This window comes from Petromyzon marinus, chromosome 46, assembly GCF_048934315.1.
Source record: "Petromyzon marinus isolate PM22_M1 ecotype Great Lakes invasive population chromosome 46, UKy_Petmar_22M1.pri1.0, whole genome shotgun sequence".
Taxonomy (NCBI): Eukaryota; Metazoa; Chordata; class Hyperoartia; order Petromyzontiformes; family Petromyzontidae; genus Petromyzon; species Petromyzon marinus.
Genome location: NC_133712.1, coordinates 18,538,891 through 18,564,281, shown reverse-complemented (window position 1 = coordinate 18,564,281; position 25,391 = coordinate 18,538,891). Strand labels below are relative to the sequence as shown.

The 25,391-nt window shown below is 47.6% G+C and overlaps 2 protein-coding genes across 6 annotated transcripts in view; both read left to right on the top strand.

Annotated features, from left to right (window-relative positions):
* LOC116952270 (uncharacterized) overlaps positions 1-3,254 on the top strand; it is a 41,766-nt gene extending 38,512 nt beyond the window's left edge. The window contains exon 11 of the mRNA XM_032971466.2: positions 427-3,254. Coding sequence (XP_032827357.1) covers positions 427-461 — 35 coding nt within the window. The 3' untranslated portion in view covers positions 462-3,254. The remainder of the gene's footprint in view (positions 1-426) is intronic.
* A 5,276-nt stretch (positions 3,255-8,530) lies between these two features.
* Positions 8,531-18,714, top strand: LOC116952261 (uncharacterized). 5 transcript variants are annotated; one of them, XM_076074267.1, is made up of 5 exons: positions 8,535-8,920; positions 10,659-10,797; positions 12,610-13,198; positions 13,519-13,706; positions 15,767-18,714. In XM_076074267.1, the coding sequence occupies exons 3-5, from the start codon at positions 13,111-13,113 to the stop codon at positions 16,802-16,804; spliced, it is 1,314 nt and encodes a 437-aa protein (XP_075930382.1). In that variant the 5' UTR covers positions 8,535-8,920; positions 10,659-10,797; positions 12,610-13,110; the 3' UTR covers positions 16,805-18,714. The 5 variants fall into 5 exon arrangements, with proteins under 5 accessions (XP_032827344.1, XP_075930382.1, XP_032827341.1 ...); XM_032971453.2 differs by having other exon boundaries at positions 8,531-10,797; positions 12,610-13,202; XM_032971450.2 differs by having other exon boundaries at positions 8,535-10,797.
* The last annotated feature ends 6,677 nt before the right edge of the window (positions 18,715-25,391 follow it).

Below are 25,391 nucleotides of genomic sequence, written 5' to 3'. Positions count from 1 at the left end.
CATTGTAAATGTTGTGGCTTGGTTCTCCAACACACTGGTGTACTGTACTGGTAAAAAATTAGCAGGTTCTATTTACGTGACAAACCTTACTAATTGGCTGTGTCAGGTGGTGGCGGGTTTAACGACACATATTTACACGATCTAACCCAAAAACCGTGTATTATGGATATTGGTCGCGAAAGCCTACGTGTTAAACCAATCCAAATATACAGGTATCATGGTTGGGATCGAAGCCATGACCTCCTGCATACCAGGCAAGGTGTGCACCTTATTGTCTCACAGTGAGATTTTCCTGGGTAGATGAGCGTAGTACTAATGATAATAACGTACCCAAATTTTTAGGATTGCAAATAGTACGGAAACATACCCAAAATATACAAACATATGCCAGTCGAATGCTGATGTTGACCCTCGTTTTATTTGCAGATGAAGAAAGTGATGATGAAGATGGCTGGGATTAAAAGTTTGCACGGATGGATTTTTGACGATCCCACTTGCGCGGATAAACGCTCATTTCCCTTGCATCGCACGTAGAGTTTACGTCCCGGCCTGCACGTCATGTTGTGTGCATGCCACGTGGGTTCACATGACCCACAAAGCATTCTGCATCCTCGCATTGACTGACAATCTCTCCCACCGAAGCGTTTACAGGAGGCGCAAAAAGTCACTCCTATCGTCATTAGCGTGTGCCCCCTTGTAAAAGACAATACTGCGCGTAGTATTAGCAGTGGTAGGTTAACATTGTGGGCGGTGGTGCTGCTCGAGTTTTTTTGTTGGGTAATAAGCCAGTGTCAATGACAAGGTGGTGAGTTAATATAATTACCGTCCATGTGGCCTCAACAGCATTGCATTTTTAATTCTAATACTCGTGCGATTGGGGCCTCTTTCAAGAAGATAATGATTGAGAAGTGAGCCGAGCTGTTGTGGAATTCATGAACGTGAGTGAAGATCATTGGCGCTGTTCATAATGTTGGCTGGAGGTTATCCACACAAAATTAATGTTCGTTTTCACTCTTACGCATGTCGCCATTTGACAATCTCTTAAAAAATACTCGGATTGTCCCAGAAGTTTTTATTTTGGTAATATAAGTCTCGTGGTGTCTCAGACCAGATCAGCTCCCTGGCTTTATGGAAGCAGTATTCTGCTCTTATTTATAAGTTTGGTAAAATGTTGCAAATAAACGACATGCGAAAAGCCCACGATTGTTTCACACCGGTGATGCTTGGGGCTTCGCTCCTCTCCGAGTACCATCGGATGATGATTCCTATTTGGACTCGTTGCAATAACTGTATGCGTTATTTGCTTTAAAAAAAAAAACAGGGCGCAGATCAAAAGTGGAATTTTAATACCATAAAAAAACACCACTCGCTGTGACATTTACAGCGGTAGTGGGGCTGGACATGTGTACACTGCTGGTAAACTTAATGGCTGCTGCTGGACCTGTGCGACCTCATTTGTGGTTTGGGTTGGTTCGTGAATCTGGACTGAAGGAGACCTGAATGCAGCAATTGGCTTCAAACGTGTTTTTATTCTTCGTTTCAAGTCCGTAAATACTATAAAGACGTCGCACTTTGCTGCGTACCAGCAATCTGATCTGTTGCGACATTCCCTGTCCAACGCGTCTGGTGCGCTGCAGCTGTGCGGATCACACACGGCCTGTGGCTAAGTCACCCGGAGTGTGCCCGCTGTCGTCCAATCACAGAATCTAAGCGGGCTTGAGCCCGGATAGCATTTGGTTAGGCGATCACCGTGCACAGCAGCCCTGTGCAGCAAAATACATTGTTGTACTGTACATCTACGCTGCCAAGTCTACACTTCCTGCCTTCACCAACTTGCGAAAACTAATGTGGCCAATAAACCCCCGCGACCCACGCAACTTGGAGATGCCGTCATCCAGCAGTGGATTGACAAGCAGGCCGTGCGTGTACCCGATAGATCCCGCGTGGTTATTGCCATCGCTGGGAGTGTCCACACGATCCACTCTCACCGCTGCGGCGGCATCGCTGTCGCTTCACTGAGCTCGCTCCAAGTGCTCCTAAATGGGGGGAGGGGGGATGGCTTCGTGGCAGCAGCAGTGGCATTCGAGTTTGGCCTTGGGGAGACTGTGGGCTCTTCTTGTATAGCGTTTCACGGCATCTCCCAAGTTGAACAATGTGTTGCATGTTTTAACGCGAACAAATTCCGTTAAGCAAGATAAAGGGTAAAGGAGCAGTCCTGCAATTTCTTGTGCATGCCACCGCTGGTGGAAGGTCCATTCACTCGAGGGGGAGTTCAGAGCCCCTTTGATTGAGGGTATTTTGGTCAACTCTTCCACACTGGCCAGATGTCATGGCATAGGTGATAGTACCCACACGTTACCCCAATTGCCAATCGACTGTGGTGTAAACGTACTGCTGGGGGTGGAGGCTGTGTTGCCGTTAGTTTTTTCGCAAACCCATCCGGCAGAATTGTCTCCCAAATAACAGGAAGTCTTCACTCGGCCACCGCGTGAGTCCAAATTCAGTTTATTTGGCTCTTGTTCTTTTTGTGGGTTGGGGGTTGACTCTTCCGCAGCTGCTGGATCTGACAAAAGGAAGCTGCCCTCAGGGGTGATGCCATTAACTGCGTGGCCGCAATTACCTCTTTACCTAGTTTTTAAAGTCATGCTCCATTTATAAATGTATATTTCCCATGTGTGTGTGGGGGGGGCGGAGCAGTAATGTAGTGGTGAGCAAGCTACACGACGAACCCGGTGCCCAGATTTCGATTCCCGCTCACGGCCAACAACATCAGTGACAATTATCTGAACCAATACTGGGCCTCCCATGGGGTCGACTTGGCCTTAAATGAGTACCTGGTGTGGTGTGTAAACATCATCACTGGGGAGAAAAAGGCGGCCGGGCGTGGTGCTGGCCACCCACCCCCTCATGTGCCGTGCCGACCTACATAAGTGCTCGCTAACAGCATTTGCCCCGACAGTCTTAAGGCTATACGACGGGGGGGGTCTTTGTCTCGTCTTTGTATAGTAAGCCATATTTCCAAGATATCCTTTCATTGTCTGAAGTATTACTGTGTTTTACGTTGCTAATTCCGTGTCCAATTTAATGTGTTGTCTTGAGTATAGCTTGCATCTCAGGTACATTGACTGTTATCATCTCGGGAAACGCGATATGAGTTCAGGGGCAACGAATGCAGTCCGTTACTTGTGTGTACTCGTGTGATTTGTCTTCGTGGAGGATTTGCATTGAGAAGAAATAAATGATTGAGTAGTGCAGCAGCAATGGTCGTCTTCTAAGCCAGAAGTCCCACTCGCCGCGTCGGCTCTCTCCGTGAGCTTCTGTTGTGTGCCTATACTCTACTAACAACCACCATTCTTATATCGAGAACCAGAGGGGATGACAAGGTGGCAGCGCAATGGTGACACTTGTTCCTCACAGCAAGACGGTCCTGGGTTCAATTCCCAAATCAGGTGACTTTCTACGGATCGTTTGTATGTTCTCTTATTCTGCAGAGTGCGTGTGTGTGTCTTTGGAGAGATGGGCTGATACAGTACAGGGGGATGTAGAGCTGATTGGACTTGCCGATGACTGGCACCTGGGGGTCAAGATCGGAGGCTCGTGAATGACTCTAACCTGGACAGGTGGTACCCATCAGCCCCAGAAGCCACCGAAGGGGCGACCCCGACTTGCGGGCTGTGGGTTCCTTCCCCACCGCAGCTTCACGTTGAATCGATAATGTGATTCATAAAGACATCAGAGTTGCGGTGGTAGCCCGAAGTGGACCTCACTTGGACCTACTGAGGGGAGCGAGTGGGGAGTTGGAGGAAGATCCGGCAGGAGGTGTGGAAGATCAGGGATCGAATGCTAACCTAACCAATCTAATGTTTATATAGATAGCGCCGTTCATGTAAATAGCACCTCGCAATCGCCGAGGATCCACAGACAAGCAAGAAGGCTGCCGGGCGGTGAGCAGGCACCAACAATTGCTCCGATGTTTTCAGCTAATTAGTGTTCATATATGAGGAAACCGGAGAACCCGGAGAAAACTCGCGCGTTTGAAGGAGCAACACTCAAATGTACCCCATACAGAAGGCGATTATATCAGTCTACACCAGGGGTTGGCATTCAAAATAACAAAAGCCATTTTTTTAGAATTCGGTAAAAAAAACCCTCAAATATTTCAAGAGCCGAAATGCACTTTGTGGTGAATACGAGACAACCCCAAATAAATAACGTCATGAAGCATTATTTAAAGAGCCGCATGCGGCTCCAGAGCCACAAGGTTGCCGACCCCTGGACTCTACACGTTGCTGTACCGCCTTCGGGCAAGCCAGGGCGTGACACCTCGGCGCCCACGGGGGGAGTGTCACATCATGTGCGTGTGTGATCCACCAACCCTCGCTGCCTCCACAGTGCAGGATTACAGACCACGTGCATCGTAGCCACCACCGCCCAGTGGGGTTAGACAAGGGGATAAAGATGAGTGGGGGAGGGTGTTCGGGGCTCTTGGGGAGTCGGGAGTGTATATAGAGAGGGCCGATTCTCGATAGTGAATATGAGGAGATGGAGTCCCAGCCCGCAGTGTGGAGCGGATCACCGGTGCCCAAATGTTCAACGCAAGGCCCCAATTGTCCCGTTCTGGAGTACAAGTCGTTTTGACAAAGTTCTGGCCAGTCGGGCCTTTATGAGAGAGCGTCTCTGCTGGTGGTCTCCTTGAGTGGCGGGAGGAGGTTCATGCAGGGCCCAGGGTGGTCATTCCCAATAGGCTTGCAACGTTTGGTTAACGTTACATGCTTATTGGGTTACCACATTAGAAACTTGTGTTTGCTGTTTTCCACAAAGTAATCAGCGTTGTCTTGGAGAATATAGGTTACACAATAAACAGGTCGCCTCTGTCACATATCTGTCCCTCCACATAAATACATATACACTGATGAGACGCTGAATGTCGAAATTATTCAAGAGTTGTGCTCTGCTGATGGAATATGTATTTGTGTTAATGTTAAGTGACGGATAGGAAGGAGGCACATTGTTTGCTTGTTTTCGTTTTAGCGAGGATGCTCATCGGCAACACACAATGGGTCGCCTTTGGCGTTGTCCGGCGCCCCGTAGTTATATGGAGTGCTCTTGCCAATAGCATCTGGCGTATTGAGCAGCGCGTGTATATTTAACAAGCCCTAACTCTGCTGATGAGACTCAGAGGGTCGAAGCCAGTCCAGTTTGCTTAAACAATGCCTGAAGGATATTGGTCTGGAAAGCCTGTGTACAATTCACATAAAATGTAGGGACACAAATACCAATTTAAAACCTGGTGTAACCATAAAACCTTAAAAATGCAATTCTCATCAGGCCGCTTGGTGGAAACAGGTCCAGCCTAGAACTCGTTATTAAGTGTATCTCTCTGTACTGGAAAGGAACCATGCCTGAAACGTTTACCCTCTCCACTCCCTCCTCCACCGTGCCGTTCGGCCCCTCTCGCCGGACCTCCGCCGATCGCATGATCGGCCCTCCGCGCCAGCGCCCTCTCTGAGGGACATGGCTGATTGGCTGGCTCACCACCGCCTGGGATTATCCCGCACACGCCCACGTACACCACCACAAAAGCGAACGCGGAGGCCTGCAGGCGCGTATTTCACACACGCGCGCGTAACCACGCGTGTCCCTACAGGCGCTTATTCCGTGCAAAGGTTAGCGCTAAAGAAAACGGCGGTATTAATATGCGCGCGCACCCCCCGGGTGGTTAAGTCCTAATCCGCAGCACACAAAGGCTCGCGCTAAAGGGCTGCGCGAATTTGCGCGCGCACATCGCACACTCTCGAATTACCAACCCCCCCACCGACGCTGCAGCCCTGCACTCGCTCCCCTGTGCGCACGTCACTCACCCTAACGCGGCACCCCGCGGCACGACCGCCCCCACGCATGCAGTGATCTCCTCTCAGCACACGCCGCAGCTCTACACTCCCTCTCTCGTGCACACCGTCTCTCCGCGCAGTCGCACCACACACAAATCACACTGCACCGATCCTCTGAACTAAAGTTTATTAACGGTGCAAATATACACTACCTGGAGGTGGAATACTTCGCAAGAAGGGCTTAGCCTGACTCTGCCTACGAACCCAGTCACTCGAGCGTTCTACCACGTACCTCGAAACTGGACTCACGGCGTCACACGGATGCTGTGAGAGTCGGAGGAAGGACGAGCGAAAACCTCACTGCCTCGTAGCAGCTTTTGCTGGCATCACACGGATGCTGCGAGTCTTGACGGCCCGGAGGTTGAAGACGACTGAACTAATCGTGCCGAGGCTCCCACCTGTATTCTCATGCGCTACCTTTCCATTTTAAACTGATGTCCCGCCCTTACCTGCAGCGTTATTTTCCGTTATGCCTCGACCCACTGTCGACGCGCCCGCCCTCCCCCTTCCGGACTCAGCCGCTTTGGTCGGCGTTGCCGTCTCGCGGACTGCACCTCTGCGGGGGTCCAGGGTTTCCCCCCCCCCTCTCCGTCTGCGCCGCCCGCATATCCTCCCCCCGTGCTGTGAGCATTTTCAGTGCGGTTATCCTGGTGAGTTGCTGTGTGCCCATACAATTTTAAGCCAATTTAGGGGCACCGCAATGTAACCTGTCCTGTGAGGGTCGGCCAATCTCCTGGCACCGGGAAACCGTGGGACTCTCCCTCTAGGGGCCATTTGGATTAAAACCCCCGAGGTGCCAGGCAACCCCCTGCCAGGACGCCACTCGGTGGGTGCTGCTGTATATATGCCCCCTTTTTCCATCTTAATATTAACAAGTAATTTTCCGATACATATAGATACATATTTCTATTGGTTTTTTTTATTTTAATAATGAATAAAAACAGTCCCAAGTCCCTCAGCAACAGTATGTGCAGGTCAAATTAAATAAATAATAGCTCCCAGGGTCAGAGGTCACCAACCAAGTGCTGAACAGCTAATTCCAAGAGACTGAGGTAAACACCCGAAGGCCAGGCCACTATCACAGGCTGTGTGCAAGGGGGGAGCTAATTTAAACAACCGCACGTCTGAACGTGAAAGGGCCGTTGACCTGAAATTAAGAATGACTCCCAGAGCAGAAAGTGGGATGGCCACGGTGAGACAAAGATAAGAGTGTTGTATAACTCTCAAGGACGCAGACTCAGCTGAGCAGCACAAGCTGCGGGGTTGACGTAAGCGGAGCCTAGGGTCACCAAAAGTTCGCATTAGCCTAGACAGTAAAAAAAGAAAAACTCAAATATTCTGCATTGCTATTAAAGTAACGTTAAAGTCGGAATTTAACAACAGGGTAGGCTAAAGTTATTGATCTTCACACCCACTCCAATTAAACCAGGCCACAAGCTACATCAGGAACCATCACCCATCTATTAATTTGATATGAAATGTTATTTCCATATTTTTATAGTTTCTATACAACTTTACCCGAAGCATATGACAATCAGAATTTTCCTAAGTCAAAAGGAATTATCTAACCTCCAGCCATAAGCGAATAATAAGCAGAGTTAAAATAAGATTAAAGAGGAAAAAAAACAAGAGCACAGCAAAACTGCAAACGTAAGCTAAACGGGAAAACCCAAGGGCGTGGAAAGGGAGGCAAATGAATGCTAGCTTGTGAAGATGACATCGGGACGCTACAGATAAGAATAAGAGTGGCATGAATCAAACAACTCATTATCGCTGCCACCTGCACTCAACAAGGCTGAAAACGGCGATCACTAACACTACCTCACCTACACGGAGTGATGGAAATTAATGAGGCCTTGAATTGGCGGCGTCAGGAGACAGCAGCCACAACGGGTGAGTAGAGAGAGTGAGGGCAAAGGGTGGTGGACACCGCGCGAGCAGAAATAAGGGCGGGGGGAAGAGATGCTTGGAATGCCAGCATGTCAGCGAAAACACCAGGCAAAGTTAATAAAAAATTCACAATACATTATTTCATACATAACATTCATGTTGGCGCTATTCACTGTAAACTATACTACGCTTACACAAACATAAACTGCATGACTTGGGCGATGTTAAACCCAGGGTCGGAGATAAAGGAAGATCCCGGCCGTCTTTGTCTCCCCGCAGCGCGGGGTAGGAGTGTGTATACGCTCGGGAAAACACCTTCCCTTGACACGAGTCAAACACCACAACGGAAAGCTGACACAGACCTTGGGTTAAATACCAAATCATAATTGTGGAACTGTGGTGAAATGAAAATGTTAACTTAAAACTTTTTAACCATTCCCTTGTGTGTCGGGGACATGACATGCAGGGAGGAAAGCTTGCCCTCCCTCTCGCACCGGCAGACAGAGAGGCAGACAGAGAGACGCCTCCTTCGAGACATTTGTAACGTCTGTTTTACTTTTTGATGGTTAATGGAAGGAGGATAGCGGAATATGCCGTGGGAGATGCACACAAGGACACACACTGACATATGTACGGACACACACATACGGACAGATCATGACACAGCAAAATCGAAAGAAGCCCCGCCTTATGGGAAGATCCAAGTGAAGGGATTTTTTTGCATAAAAGAGAACGCTACAGCATTGAAAACTCAGTTCGGTCGGAACTCGGAGTTGGGTTCGGTCGGCTCACCGGGAGCTCACCCGAGGCCATCCTCAGCTCCTCAGCTCACCAGCAAGGAGCTCATCATCTCAGCTCAGCTCGGCTCATCAGTTTGCCGACAGCTCATCAGCAAAGACCCGCTTGCCAGCTCAACGCGTCCCTGCAGGAGATCAACCGCCGCCGACGCGAAGGAGGTCTCTACCTGTCACCGGAGCGGCGAGGGTCGCTATTTAGCGACAGGGCCGGACGACGACACCACCGTGCATGCTGCGAGCGAGCTGTGGCCGCCATCTATCGACCGAGTTCCGCAACTGCAACAGCGTGTCAACTGGTCATCCGGACCAATTCACCACGGTGACAGAAGAATCGACTGATACGTATGATGCGCACCGCCCCCTCACACACGACAACCAGGCGTCTGTTTGACGTAAAGAATCAACTCCGAACACTGACTATTCAAAACAATTTATATCAGGAACAAAGACAATCCCAAAACGTGAAGCATCTAAACGTCGTTATAAGTATATTCATGATTTTCCTCCTTAATATTTTGTTTTGTTGTACTTCTAATCGCATAATTACCCATAGATTCATCTATCCGATTTAGTTCTGGGCACCTTCGCCACGAAGCTACGCCACACAGAGAAGTCGTGTTCAACCGGCTTCCTTATCATACAATCTTGTACACGACTTAATCAATCTCCCGGAAGAAGCACGTCCCGCCGCACCCCTTACTACAAGCCATTTCTTAATTACACCTTATCGCTGATGAATCTATGAACGCATATTTGTGCCTTTAGAAATAATATTTTGTTATTTTTGTTTGTCTTTCATATGAATACCGTCGCATAATCTTAAGGACTTTATTCATATTTTCTATACGTTCGTGTTACGCTGCATAAGAATTAATTGCCCTGTTAACAACGTGATAAGGATTGCCTATGGATCAATGAATGAGCATCCGGGAGTACTGTGTGGTCGATTTCAAATATAATAATTCATAATAGAAGTTAAGGTTTTTTGTGTAGAATAGCTTGCATGCATGTTTTAACGACTCTCACTAACAACAATCGCGTTATGCGGGATCCATGTGCCGTTGTCAAGGTGAAATCGTACAGTCGTTGATGATACTGTATTGATACCGTGCTGAAGTTCCGAGATTGAGAGTTCACATACCATATTAGAGTTAAGGTTAATTAGGAAATAAAATTGGTTAATGCAGAAGTGGTCGTGTGATTATTTCCTATAATTTTTGCATAAGGGCTGTATCCTGCGATGAGATATGAACCTGGGGACAAAACATAAACACACTAGTCCATACTCAGTAAATGTTAAAGCGAGAATGTGAACCTGGGGACCTAAAATATAAACACATTAATCCACTCAATAAACGTTAAAGCGAGAATAATTGCATTACACTGATCGATATTACGAGGGGAGACAACGAAGCCGAGTTGACACTAGCATAACTGCATACGATTGATTGCATTATCCCGATTGATTACGCCACCTCGTCAACGAGGCAGGGCCTGATTATCATAAATGGTATCATTAACATTACCACACCCACTCGTATATATTAATACGATTGCCTCGAATTAGCATAATTGTACGCATAATTACCCAAATTAACATAATTTAGGATAAATTATGCAGATTTCAAATTTCATTTTATTTTCATTACTTTCATTAAATTTTCACACACCACATATACAACAGTGCGCTGCGTGCGGGTCGTGTTTAGTGCGGGGGCCGGGAGGGGATCGCGGCGTTTGCAGAGTTGCTTCGCGGTCGTGGCGCCACAAGCTGTTTGACACGGACTGAGCTGGAGTTGTCCTCTCAGGTTCCAACAGCTCAACAAACCCACGCGTGGAACTCGAGTTCGATTCCCGCTCACGGCCACCAACATCAGTGACAATGATCTGAACAGGTCCTGGGCATACCCCAGGTCGAATCAGACTGAAATGAGTACTGGTGTGGTGTGTAAATATCACCACTGGGCAGTCAAAAGGCGGGCGGACGTGGTTGTTGGCCAACCAATCATCAGTGCTTGCTAACAACACTTGCCCTCAGTCTGTCAGAGGCTATGGGGGGGGGGTGATTTTGTCTTTGCAGTTCCACGGCGGACGCGGTTTGCCGCGGTCCCTCACTCTCACCGCCACTTCCAGTTCACGAACGCGCAGGAAAACTCCCGCGAGCATCGACTTCGCTCGAACAGAAGCGCCACCGCAACTCTCCTCACTTAACGCATACCGTGAGTGTCAAACAAGAGATATAAACAATCCACCTTAAACTTACATTATCCCACGGACATCCTGCAATGCATAGTAATCGGGGCCTGTGCTCCCTCGAGATCACACGCTGGGTGTAATGCACGCGTAGGGAGCGATCTTTGCGCGCCGTGCGAGTGTCGCAAACCGTGTCGCGTGTTATGACTGTGGGGTGTTTGCGATGGGGGGATGAGTTTGGTTCTAGGGTCAGACTCCCGGCCGCTGGGTTGGGAGCGGAACTCCGTGGCTATCTTTCGATTTAAAGCTTTCGTCACTGCAAGGATTCATCTTCTTTGGTTCTTTCGGTAAAGTCACGTATTTTATCAATTTATTATTTTATTCTCATTCTACGTGACTTTACCGAAAGAACCAAAGAAGATGAATCCGTGGCTATCCTTCGGTGTATGTCCATGTACGGGTCGGCGTGCGGCCCGCGCGAGTTATTTTAAAATCGCGTTAAATGTGGCGTCTCGCAACGGGTAAATTAATTAGTAGAGGCGCAGCCCCTGCATTGCAATTGCTGGCGGAAGTGCATCTTGTAGTGGGAGCTCTCGAGATCCGCTCTAGAAGGTACCTAGAGGGTATTCGGTCAGGGATCTTAGAAAAGGTGGGAGTACCCAGACAATGATCGCAGCCGTAATTCACCCGCGTATTAGCACGGCTTGCTATGTACGGTACGAAAGACGTTCAACATACATATTACTAATGTATTAGATGTCAGACTTTAAAAGTAAGTCAAGTGTGTATATTTTCATTTTTTCCATTCTTACAGTGCAAACGGCTATCACAAAGACGCTATGTTTCAGAGACGGGCTTCGTCTGCCAGTCAGGGGCGATATTAGCTGGGCGTGACTGTGCACGTGGCCTGTGGTGCAGCACAAGGCAGCGAGGGTTGGTTGATCACACAGATGAGAATAGGTTTCCCCTGCCGTCCTCTGGTCTAACAACGTTTGAGACTAGGCTCCAAAGAAAGCCGGCTCTGGTGTGGACCAATCAGTTTCAAGAACAATGCACTTATTATCAGAGTATGTTTTTTGTTTGCATTCTGACCACAAATATTGTGGTTAATGCAGACATGATTCCTTGTAAAAGGTTTCAGTTTGGTGTTTTTACATCTTAACACAGCTGTTTTGTTGCCAGAAAAAAGGGGAAAACCTATAATATTTTGGTACTGGAATAGGAGGTCCCATGATGGATCACACATGTTACAGGAATATAGAGTTGCCCCCTCACACGTGGGTTTTCTCCGGGTTGTCTGGTTTCCTCCCACGTGTACAAATATATTAATTGGCTGAACACATAAATACATAGAGGTGTGCAGAGCTTAGATAGTTGTTGGAAGTGCCTGCTCACCACCTGGCTACTGCCTTCCAGCTTCTCTGTGGTTCATTAGCGATGGTGAAATGCAATTTGGGTGAACGATAGTGCTGTATAGTGCAGTATAGATATATTATATATTATTTTTATTTTATTTCCATTCTACGTGACTTTACCGAAAGAACCCAGAAGATGAACAGTGCTGTTATATTGCCATGTTGTTGTACCCACTGAAATAATGGAGGACGCAGATGCCAGCACACAATGGCTCTTGTTCTCATCATGTTTCGGGATCATTAACGTTCACCGCAAAGCAGATGGTGCGTATTTTATGGATGATACAACTGCAATATTAACAAGGGTGGCCGCTGGCCTTGAACTGTGAACGTCTGCAGCAAGTGGCAAGTGTGCTTCCGCCAGATCCCGTCACCGCCCGCAGTGTTGGCTTCATGTCATTATCCGTCTTCTGCTGTTGCCAGGTGCTGTGGATGAAAATGGTCATCTCAAGTTACCAAGCGCTGTGAAACTCACGCACGGAACCTACCTTAATTTTGTCTTGAGATATTTAAAAATTAAATTCCCCAAAATATAATTGCTCGTCATTTATTGTAGCATAACTTTTATGAGATTGTTATGTCAATTAATAGCATATCTTATACCACAATACACCAACCTTGTTTGTTACCACCAATTTACAGCCTCATCTTGCATTCATTCGTATTTTTGTAGCAAAAAAATGTGCCCGTAAATATAACTGCTTCAGTTCCATTCATTATCATGAGAGGTCTTTAACGGAATTTGGCATATTTATGGTGTTTTAAAATTATTTCCTGCATTGAACAATTGTAACACAATTGAGTAAAATATCTGTTCAAATATTAGGTTTTTTAAAATAAGTTAAGTGAATTATGTAAAGTACTTAATTAAAAGTAACAGCTGCGAGCACGGAAGAAAACCTCGGCGTGATCACGTCACGAGCCATGTGGGCAGACGAGGGCGAGGATGATGACGCCGTCGCCAGCGGCAACGGAGCGATCTCGGCCGTGGAGAGTGTGGACGGAGCTGTTTGTGCGTATGGATACAGTAATGTCTCTCTTGCTTTCATGTTCCTTTAGCCTAAAGGTAACGAGCGTATATCATTTACCGCACCTCCGATTCGCACGGTTGGCTATGTAGGGTGCGAAAGAGGTTCAACATACATATATACCGAATAAATATGCAGACAATATCTGTTTCTCCAAGTGAAAAAGTTAAAGTATTTTCGATACATCCAATCAGTGAAAACTCATGACCAGTTTCAACAGTTCGTGTTGTATTTGTTGTACACTTGTTGTAGTTAGTATTGTTATTGTTGGGTAGTTATTGTAGTTGTTGTTGAGTGGCTGCAGGGGGGCCGCGGATCGAGGCGGTGCTGCTGCACCAGCGGCCCGCGCTGGCGGAGGCGTGCGCACTCCTCCTGCGTGAGCAGTGGGGGCTGAGCGTGCAGGCGCGCCTCGTGTCACTTCAGCGCTCCTCCCACGCCTTCCCCCTCTCGCTCGTGCTGCTCGCGTGCCCGGCGGAGGGCACCACCCCCGAGGTGACCTTGCAAAAGAGATGCACTCTGCTGATGAGACACCAAATTTTTTAATTGGTCCAGAGTTTTGTGTCGAACTAGGACCCATATCTAACAGAGGGAGGGTCCTTGCCTACAAACATCTGGCAGTTCTAACACTAAAGCGAAACTATTTTAATTTTGATATAATAATAGGGTTTTTCCCCTTTTTTCTGGCAACAAAACTGAAACCTTTTTACAAAGATTCATGTCTGCATTAACCACAATACCCGCAGTCAAAATGCAAACAAAAAACATACTATGATAATATATGCATTGTCCTTGTAACTGATTGGTCCACACCAAGGGACGGCTTTCTTTTGTGCCTCGACCCAATTGGTGCTCGACCAGATGACGCCACAAGGGCAATGCATATATTATCATAGTATGTTTTTTGTTTGCATTTTGACTGCAGGTATTGTGGTTAATGCAGACATGAATCCTTGTAAAAAGGTTTCAGTTTTGTTGCCAGAAAAAAGGGGAAAAACCCTATTATTACATTTTGGTACTGGCAAAGGAGGTCTAATGATATTTTTATTTTACCAGGCAAAGCCCACTGAGCTATATAGCTCTTTTTCAGAAGCGATCTGGCTACAACGAAGTGGCTCATCATGTGGAAATGTATCGCAGACAAATACTCAACGCATGATTATAAATGTGGAGGGAAAAACAGGAAGACTCAGAGAAAAAAACACGTGAAATTCACATGGATTGATTCGAGCAAGACTGACTGCTGGTGAGACACCTAATGCCAAAGCCGGTCCAAAGTTTACCAAAACCTCCATGCTAAGCTAAACAAAAATTATGTCTGCGATGCCTTCATGGCCACGTCGCCGACGGGGAAGGTAGCTGACCCCAACGGGATACCAGTGGAGTTTTATCGAAAAGTAGGGCCTGCCTTACTTCTCAGTTAATGGTAATGCTTGACACAGTCTTAAGTTCAGGCTCTCTCGCCGGGTCCATGAACAAAGCCAGAATGTTGGTCCTACATAAGCCGGGCACCCTGGCGGTTGCCTGAGGTAACTTTAGACCCATTTCGCTTTTATAAGCAGATTATAAAATCCTCACTAAGATCCTTGCAATGAGATTGGAAAAGGTGCTCCCAACGATTGGTGAAGCCCAGACGGGGTTTGTTAAAAACATAGATTCGGATGAAAAAATCAGGACTCTGGTCAACGCGATGGAAATTGTCTCGAGGGACAACCTGGCCGCTTAAGCCCTTACCCTGGATGAGGAAGATGCATTTGACAGGGTTGAATGGGGCCTTCCTGTTCCGGGTGATGAACAAATGGGGCTTTCCCCTCTCATTCATCGACATTTGCAGACTCCTGTATGCTAACCCTATGGCCTAGGTGGTTACAAATACCTTAACATCTTCCAACTTTGTTCTAAGCAGAGGTACAAGGCAGGTTTGCCCTTTTTCACAATTACTTTTTGCCATGGCCATGGAGCCATTTGCTGAGAGTATTAGGACAAGTCAGCGGATTTCGGTAGTAAGATACGGCGCAGGAGAAAACAAAATTTACCTTTACACCGATGATGTCCTTGTCACTTTTAAAAACTCGGAAGTCTCAATCCCTGCTATTTTGACCCTGTATTTACATTGGTCAAACGGTGTTAGACCAATGTAACAGTCGGAATTGATGCCCTTATCACCGGTATCCCCTAAACCCCCAGAGGGCTTGTTAACCTTCAAGTGGTCTCCATCCCACATCAAATATCTCGGCTTTACGGTCCCCTCCTCACTGGCATTGCTCTTGCCCCCGGTTCCCCTCCTGCTCCCTTTCTCTTTCTTTTGCCCAGTATGTTATCTTCCTCCTTACCCTTTTCCCCTCCCTGTATACACCTTCATGTTCCACTCGTGGTCCCCACCTGGGTGGGGCAGTGTGCCTAGTTTTCCTCCTTCATTAGGCCCTGTCGCGCCGAACTCGGGCTGCTGTTCACGGAATTTCTGTTCCCCCTTTCGTTCGGTGACCGGCGTTTTGTATCGGGCTCGCGTTGAGTTGTAATCATAAAATAAAAAAATCTGCCCGTGTCGCTTGCAGGTGCTGGGCCACAGTAAACTCTCGCTGGTCGTGGGCGATGGGGCCGGCGTGCTTGCCGAGTCTGTGCTCATCGCGCCAGCTCACCGTGGCCAGGGCCTCGGCCGGCGGCTCATGGAGGAGACGGAACGCTACGCGCGCTCGCGCGGGAAGCACCGCCTCTTCCTCAGCACCCCCGACAAGCAGTGCTTCTATGCCCACCTGGGCTACGTGCCGTGCCAGCCCGTGACAGCGGCACGGGCCGTCAACCGCCTGGTCGATGCCCACTTCATGGAGAAGCTGGTGCACCACTCGCCCGATGGTCAGCGTTGGAGCCAACACGAGTCGCCCCCTGGATCCGGGGCGGCGGCAGTGACAGACGAGGAAGGGGGGGTGCTCGGCGAGGAATCGCCAGCACCACTACCAGCAGCAACGGCATCGCTACCAGCACCTCCACCACCAATACCGCCACTACCTGCAGTGGCATCGCCACCAGCACCTCCACCATTACCAGCACAGGCACCACTACCGATAGCTCCACAACCAGCACCTCCTCCTCCACTAACACCACCACCACCCCCACCCCCACCAGTACCACTACCAGCAACAGCATTACTACCAGCACCTCCTCTGCTACCAGCACCTCCACTTCCACCACTGCCACCAGCACCAGTGTCACCATCACAAGCTTGTCCACCATTAGTGCCACCATCACTACCACTAGCGTTAACACCACAACCATTGCTAGCACCACCAACGGGATTACCACTACACCAGCCTACACCACCACCACCGCCTCCTCTTCCTTCATTCATCAGCCGTGCCAAATTTGGCATAGCCACCTTTGGCTATGGCACCATCAGTCTTTCCCCGTCTCCTGCTTGCACCAGGAATGGGCTTGCCGTGCCGTCCTGGCAGCGGCTCGCTGGCCAGGCTTCGCTGCCTAGCTCCTCCGCGAGTGCGCCACTGTCATTCGCTCCCGGGCAGCCCCAGACACTCGACTCAACGCCATACCGCGACGCGAAGGGTCTGCCCGTCGTGTGGATGATGAAAAATATTTAACTGTCCCTTTTATTGTAAATCAGTCACCAAGCAGATGTCCTCAAAGGCTTGTACTGCAATGTAGGCTGCGACAAAAGAGACAGTTGAAGCAAGTCTCAAGATGAAGAGGTCATTACGGGCAATGTTGCTCGGGCAGTCGCATCTTGTCAGTGGCTTGACTGTTGTTAGCGCAGACTGTGCAATTGCACTAGGACCTATGGACTAGAGTGGCCCAAGTGCTGGACTACGAAGAATGCAGAAATTGGACAGGGATAGGGCCCCCCGTTTCATTTCTTGCGCCAGGGCCGGTGCCATCCATGCTGCACGTCGCCATCACTTTGCTCTACAACCGTTGCAATAGTGGTCACAGGAAAACCACGGTCCCTCTCTCTGAATCGCACCATTTGGCTCATGGCTTCTCCTTGGTCACCGACGTCCGGGTGTTAAGAGACAGCTGACGAGCTTCTTGGCTCGAGAAGACCGAGGGATTTGTATGAGAGGTGTTTGGGCCTTGCAGGTAATCTGCGTCCTAGAAGCCTAGCCATCATGGAATCGAGCCTGATGGTGCCAGAGTAAAATTAAACCAAAGCTGCCCTGTTGGTCATGTGACTCTGCACGAGTGTGCTTTTGCATGGTGCTGCATGAGGTGGGTGGCTGGCTCATTGGGCTGAGAGGCCTGTGGTTGCTGTGCTTCTTGCCTTTGGAAATCCATCCCGAGTCATATTACGGATGCAGCAGACACAGTCGAATCTGCAAAGTGAAATCAAAGAACCGCCAAACTGCAACGATAGTAAAGCTAAAACCGTCACTCACATACCCGACGAGTGCGCCATCCATGCACATCCTGGCGGTATCACTGCAATACATACAGCATCTACTGCCACTTTGCATTGGTTGGTGGACCTTAACATTGAGCTATGACATCTATAAAAAAAAACTTGCTTTCCCCCCCATATGAAAGAAGAATAATGCACACCTGCATACTTGACTGCATTGCTCATCCTTGAGCTGGGTTAATTGTCCAGAGGTTTTTCTCTTTGTTAGTTTTATTGTAAAACACCCTGGGTTGAGCGGCATAATGGTACTCATATAAAAGCAATGTTTTGTTTTCAATCTTGGATATGTTTAATATAATCCACTGTTTAGTTATATATAACGTCGCCGTTCTTCCAAATTACATCTCTCGCAATCGCTGAGGAACCACAGAGCTGGAAGGCAGCATCAATCAGTTTGTGAGAACGCTGGCGTGACCAACAATTGCCCAAGCTCTGTAGTAGAGTCATCTATATATTAAGATATTTTCAGACTAAGCATGGGAGAAAACCTGAGCACATGGAGAAACTCGGCACCTGCGAGGGAGAAACACTATCCCATACAGAAGGTACAGATGATATCAGTCCGAACTTTGACCGTGTTCTGGCGAGTCGGGGTCCGGCACCTCCTCGAAACCCATGGGAAGGAGGTTTTGCAACATTTATTTGATCCACCAACCCAAGCTGACTGCCAATTTCTAAATTATATGCCACCTGCATAGCCACCACCACCCGAAAAACTTTAGGCAGCCGCACTTGATTCCTGGTTACAGGTTCCAATCTCTTATCGGTCGCAAATCCTGTTTCTCACAGGCAGTGAATTTGAAGCTTTCAGGCTGATGAGCAATTACTGCCACAACAAAGATTTTTAATGTTTAATTTGCGTTTATATGCATGTGAGCTTTAATTCCGTATGTCTTGATAATGCAGGCCATAAGGGGAAAAGAGGCACGTTGTTTTGAAAGACGAGCCCTTAATGCGTGCCATTTGACACTATCTTTCATTTCCTTTGCAGTGATATGTCATGTTTCCAGTGCATACAACTCAGAAAACATTTTTTTCTGAAATCAAATGTGATATGCATGAGATTTGTTGAATTAATAAATAACATTCATTGTACATGTATGGATCTAATTGCTAATTCTGGTTGTGAGAAGTGCTCTCAGACTCACTGGTGAGTGAACTGACAATAGTGATTGGGGCGTAGTTAAATGCTTCTTCACTTGACCATTTAATTTGTTTGAATGTCTCGGGTGGTGGAGGGTTTCATGACAATACTTGGGCCAGATCATTACCCGGCCTAACCCAAAATATACATTTTAAATAATAACATTGGATGCGAAACATGCTACGGAGCATGATGTGTGCACCCCTGCCTGGACATCTATCTGGACGCGAGATATCCGAGTGACGTTTGCCGCTCATTTAAAATACCCAGCTCACATCAACACGCAGCAGCTACCAGAACTAGGCATGACTTTGTGAATGAGCCACGAGCCAATGACATACGGTTATAGGTCAAAAACTACCTTGAAATGAGAAATATACATGGTGATTTTTTTTAAGCATTCATTCTTCATAGCAAATACACACGGATCTTCATAGCACATAAACAGCACATGAATGTGCGGTCACCGTGTTTTCACAATCAACTTGGCGGCTCGAGGTCCATCATGAAGTGGCATTACTCCATCTCGGGGGTCGTGCACACAGTGAGGCGCAATCGCCGTTTGGGAGCTTCTCAATCTCTTGGGGTTGTCTCGGGCAGAAGCCACAGTGGCAAGTGGACCCAGGGGCTGATGTACCGTCCGTCACGACGAGCTCCAAAGTTAAATTTTGATTTAAAGCTTTCGTGACTGCAGTAATTCATATTCTTAGTTTTTTCGGTAAAGTCACGTTGAAGACAAACAACAAAATAACAAAATATATATAAAACAATAAAAAATTCTCACGACGTTTCAACCATAACTCAAACGGTCATCATCAGGTGTGTCGGTTTGCATAAATTTATTTTGAAAACGGCATATTTATTTATTTATATATATAAAAATAACGTTTGCGTCACGCGCAACGATTGGCTGTTTGCCAGGACTAGTCCATCTATTTTTTGAAAAGAGGAGGGGGGAGACGAAATTTGTTTTTATGTATGCTGTCTGAAAGCCACTGTAAGCGTGAACAATCAATCAAGAACTGAAATGATTTATCAAATCTTTCCAATGATTGCTAAGATAGAATCCATCTTCTCGGTTGAAATTGTCTCTGTGTTTGTATATGTGGATAGCCTCATGAACGAATCTCTCATGGAAGCCAGATGGCTTACAAAGAACCTCCGTCTTGGAAAAGTCAATGGCATGTGAGCCTACTGAATTAGAACAATGATCTGCTACGGCCGAGGTGTTGGTCCAAGGTGTTGGTCCAACACCTCGGCCGTAGCAGATCATTGTTCTAATTCAGTAGGCTCACATGCCATTGACTTTTCCAAGACGGAGGTTCTTTGTAAGCCATCTGGCTTCCATGAGAGATTCGTTCATGAGGCTATCCACATATACAAACACAGAGACAATTTCTACCGAGAAGATGGATTCTATCTTAGCAATCATTGGAAAGATTTGATAAATCATTTCAGTTCTTGATTGATTGTTCACGCTTACAGTGGCTTTCAGACAGCATACATAAAAACAAATTTCGTCTCCCCCCTCCTCTTTTCAAAAAATAGATGGACTAGTCCTGGCAAACAGCCAATCGTTGCGCGTGACGCAAACGTTATTTTTATATATATAAATAAATAAATATGCCGTTTTCAAAATAAATTTATGCAAACCGACACACCTGATGATGACTGTTTGAGTTATGGTCGAAACGTCGTGAGAATTTTTTATTGTTTCATATATATTTTGTTATTTTGTTGTTTCTCTTCAACGTGACTTTACTGAAAAAACTAAGAATATGAGCTCCAAAGTTCATCATGCCGAATGGGTAGAGCACAAAAGCCGTCCCAGCCAATCGGTAGTCGGGAGGCTGGCAACATGGAGCCATGCGTTATGACGTCAGTACGCTCGCCCGCAATATACCCAGCTGACAAATCAGGCTCTGCCTGTCTCACATATAAACCATTGTGTGTAAGCTAACGCCGAGATTTTCGATGCCAACATGATTGATAATACAGTACATTTTAGTATTAAGCCCCGTAATCTGCAACTACAGGTGTACCTCTTATAGTGCTGCCTCGTATAACGCTGTTTCCTTACAACGCTGTTTGACCTGGAGGAAAATTTGTGTGGATCAGCCCATATATGTAAGTAGGCGTGGTGTTGCCTGTAGGGGCGTGTCTGACCATATGTGGACCTGTGGAACCTGAATGAAGGCGATTATTGTATTTATTCTGCTCATAGTTAATTCCCACAGCTATGTTAGAGTATCGATTTGTCGAGGGTTAATCAACTGCATCGATTCATTGGCGATCTTTGAATAGAGTAATCCCATTGTTTAGTATGTATATTGAACTTATTTCGCACCATATGTAACGCGCTAATCAGAGGTGGAAAGGAAGGACAAACTAAACACAAAGAAGTTCTAAAGAAATGAGTGTGCACTGTATAGCTTCCCACAGAACTTGTGTTTACGGAAAACATCTTTGGTAAGCTCCGACCGAATGCACTGGTGAGTACGGAACTTATTATACTTTTTAATTAATAATAAAGGTTTTTGGGTTCGATAGCATCATTTATAAATGTCACAACCCTCCACCACCCGACATGCCCAATCAGTAAAAAATGTGTCATGTTGACAAAAGACAAATATTTCACTACTTTAGCCCAATGGTGTGTTGAAGAGTGGATCCACAACATTGACAATGAGTTTCGTTGGAAATTACATCCAGCATCTTCGGGCGATTTGCCGGAATAGTGAAGCCATGCACCTGCTTCCGGTCTTAAATAGTACAGGATGACGTCATCATTGATGAACCCCATCAGGATTCGAGATCAGAGGCGGAGGTGGGGCGGGGGTGTATGCAATTATGTAATAGATCAGTAATGAGCCACTAAGCATGTGACTCACCTGTAAGGAATTGTGTGGTGCCACAACCGCAGAGCAACTCCGCAAGCGCTGTGATTGTCCACTACCCCCCACCCTGAGCACACGCACCCACGTAGTGTCCTGGCAGGGGAAAGCCTGGCACATCAGGTTTTAATCTGAAGGGCCCCTCGAGGGAAAGTCCCACGGTTTCCCGGTGCCAGAAGATTGGCCGACCCTCGCAGGACAGGTTACATTGCGATGCCCTAAAATTGGTTTAAAATTTTGATTTAAAGCTTTCGTGACTACAAGGATTAATCTTCTTTGGTTCTTTCGGTAAAGTCACGTATAATGAGAATAATAAAATAAAATAACACAAAATTCTCACGACGTTTCGGCCACAACACAAGTGGCCTTCAGGTGAAAGGAACAAACATGTCGGGACGACAGAGCTTCAATGAACGTTGTTAAGATTGGTAGCGTCTTTTAAGCTGGTTTAGAGAAGTGAGGCACTTTGACAAAGGGGTTTACATATCACACAGGAGAATTTAGCATTGAAATAGCTGAGGGATTAGCTTGTGACTGGTTACACAAATGGCTATGTTAAAGTCAAAGCCTACACATCCACAGAGGCACCTAGTACAAATCAAACAGGAGAATTTAGCATTGAAATAGCTGAGTGATTAGCTTGTGACTGGTCACAGAAATGGCTATGTTAAAGTCAAAGCCTACACATCTCCTGTTTGATTTGTGACCAGTCACAAGCTAATCACTCAGCTATTTCAAGGCTAAATTCTCCTCTTTGATTTGTACTAGGTGCCTCTGTGGATGTGTAGGCTTTGACTTTAACATAGCCATTTCTGCGACCAGTCACAAGCTAATCCCTCAGCTATTTAAATGCTAAATTCTCCTGTGTGATATGTAAATCCCTTTGTCAAGGTGCCTCACTTCTCTAAACCAGCTTAAAAGAGGCTACAAATATTAACAACGTTAATTGAAGCTCTGTCGTCCCGACAGGTTTGTTCCTTTCACCTGAAGGCCACTTGTGTTGTAGCCGCAACGTCGTGAGAATTTTATTGCGTTATTTTATTATATTATTTTATTCTCATTCTACGTGACTTTACCGAAAGAACCAAAGAAGATGGTTTAAAATTGTATGGGCGTAGACAGAAAAGGTTCCCTGGGCCAACCGCAATGAGTTACAACATTGGTGGGAGGGCGGAATATTAGGCAAGCAAAAGTGCAAGCGCCCTTCCAGACAATGGGCAACGAGAGGGATAATGGGTGGCCATCGCCGCTGTGCAGCAAGCACTTGAGGGAGGACACAGTAACGGGGGGGGGGGGGGGGGGGCTGTAACCGCAGGTAAGCGCACGATTGGCCACGCGGTACAATGGCACCACAGGCCTTTAAAGTTAAGGGAATAAAAATAGTAGCCCGGGACGATTTTGGGCTTGTCTTCAACCTCCGGGCCGTCAGGACCCACTCCCTGCTGTCCTGCCTCAAGCCGCTCACAGCATCCGTGTGATGCCAACGAGTACTGCTACGAGGCAGTGATAGGTGAGGTTTTCGCTCGTCCTTCTCCCTCCGACTCTCACAGCGTCCGTGTGATGCCGTGAGTACAGCTTCGAGGTACGTGGTTAGACGTTTGAGTGACTGGGTTCGTAGGCAGAGTTAGGCTAAGCTCTTCTCGCAAAATATTCCCCCAGGTGGTGTATTTGTGCCATTAATAAACTTTAGTACAGAGTATCGGTGCAGTGTGATTTGTGTGTGTGTGGGTGGAACCTCGACATGGTGTTGGTAATTTGAGGGTGTGTGTGAGGCGCGCGTGTATTACAACATAAACGGCTGCCGACGCACACGCGTTCGAGCAGCCGTGCCGCGCGAGTATTAGGGCAGGTACGGGGTAGCGAACGACCACCCGCTGGCATGCATATTCATACAGCCGCTTTAGCGCTAGTCTTTGTGTGAAACAAGTGCCTGCAGGGGCGCACGCGTGTACGCAGCTGCCTTCGTATTAATGGTGGTGTACTTGGGCGTGTTCGGAGTAACGCCGTGCGGTGATGAGCCAGCGCTGCAGCCATGTCCCTCAGAGAGAGCGCCAGAATGGGGGGGGCCAATCACCTGGTCGGCGGGGACCCGGCGGGAGCCAATCGACGCGGTGGAGGAGGGAGTGGAGGAGGGAGTGGAGGAGGGAGTGGAGGGGGCAAACGTTGCGCCCCACCTGCCCGGCGAGGGTGGTGGGGCGGACGTCGGCCCCTACAATGCAATATGTGTTGTGTATTACTTAGCAATACGCTTCCAGACTGCGCTGAGTCTATCACTATCACAGCGATTTAAATTATTTGAATTCTTCTCAATTTCAATTGATTCTCCAACTAATCTTGGCCAGTAATAATTAGTTCTGCATAACACTTAAACGTTATCAAAATATATGGAATGGCAACATTAGCGTGAGACTAAAAGACCACCAAAGGAACATTAAATTCTCCCAAACAACTGTCAGCAGTGGCAGAGCATGATTGCCAACAAGGCCATTCATTTGTCAATTGGCGCGAATGGGAATTTTCCCTGGAAGCCTCCCGCGCTTCAGAAAGCTTATGAAGGCTAAAGTGCACAGAGTCAGAAAATGTTTATTTAGCCTTGTTTGGGGTGGCTCGTAACTGGACTTCAATCGGGGGGTCGTGTTCTCTCCCATACATAAAAAACGGCGAGTAGCTGGTACATGTGTGAGGAGCCATTCTATATGCAGCCAGGACTTCGGGAATATGCAAATCCCAGTCAAGTTGAGACTCGCTGACCTGATGGCTCAACATGGAGGTCAGAGTCCTGTGCAGCCGCTTGACCATGCCATCCACCTGCGGGTGGTATGGTGACGTGCGTACTTTCTTTGTTCCCAACAAATTGCACACCTTGCGCAGCAATTTCGAATATTTTTTTTTGCCCTGATCCATCCAAAGACGTTCGGGAGCACCCTTGTCCATTACATAGCGATTGAGGAATGCCTCAGTGATCGTCGCCGCCGAATGGTTGGGGAGCGTCCAGGTCACCGGCCATCGTGAACAATACTCGACTCCCACAAGCAAATACTTATTCCCACGAGGGGTAGTGGAAAATGGACCAAGGATGTCCAGAGCAACCAGTTCATTTATGCAGGAGACCTGAATCGATTGCAACGGTGGACAACAGGGTTTCGACGGCGGTTTCTGCCGCGCGCACTGCACACACTCTTTCAACAAATTAGCGACATCTTCCGCCATGCCAGGCCAGAATAAGTCCAGCTTAAGTGTGGCCAATGTCTAATGCACCCCTAGGTGCAACAGTCGCTCGTATACTGGCCAAATGACCTTATCCCGCAGGGCAGTGGGCACAGCAATGTTATAACAGCGCAACCCTCCGTCCCAATGCATGAGCAAGCCGCCTCTGAGAATGACAGAGGCAACACCCCGTGGATCCCCACTCCCATCAGCCTCCCTGACACCGCGTCGCAATTTAAGCAGGGAAGCGTCCTCAACCTGGAGGCGCCCCCTTTCCTTGTGGTCTAACCCAATGACGGCGTCACGCGCCACAAGACCCTCGGCCACCTCAGAAGTTCCAATCTCGGCCGACGCCACAAGGGGAGGGGGCGAATGCTCGTCGGGTGACTTACAGCACCCAGAGCACGAAAAACACGCGCACCCATCGCTCGTTGGTAATCACAACATGGCGTCCGCGTTCGTGTGTCGGGAGCCTTTGTGATAAGTAACGTTAAAGAAGTAGTCCTGGAGGACTTCCAACCAAAGTG

Excerpts from the sequence above, each read along its gene's own strand:
- LOC116952261 (XM_076074267.1), top strand. The coding sequence starts at position 13,111 with ATGTGGGCAGACGAGGGCGAGGATGATGACGCCGTCGCCAGCGGCAAC. Across the intron at positions 13,199-13,518 it reads GAGTGTGGACGGAGCTGTTT|GGGGGCCGCGGATCGAGGCG; the intron begins GTGCGTATGGAT and ends GAGTGGCTGCAG. Across the intron at positions 13,707-15,766 it reads CGGAGGGCACCACCCCCGAG|GTGCTGGGCCACAGTAAACT; the intron begins GTGACCTTGCAA and ends TGTCGCTTGCAG.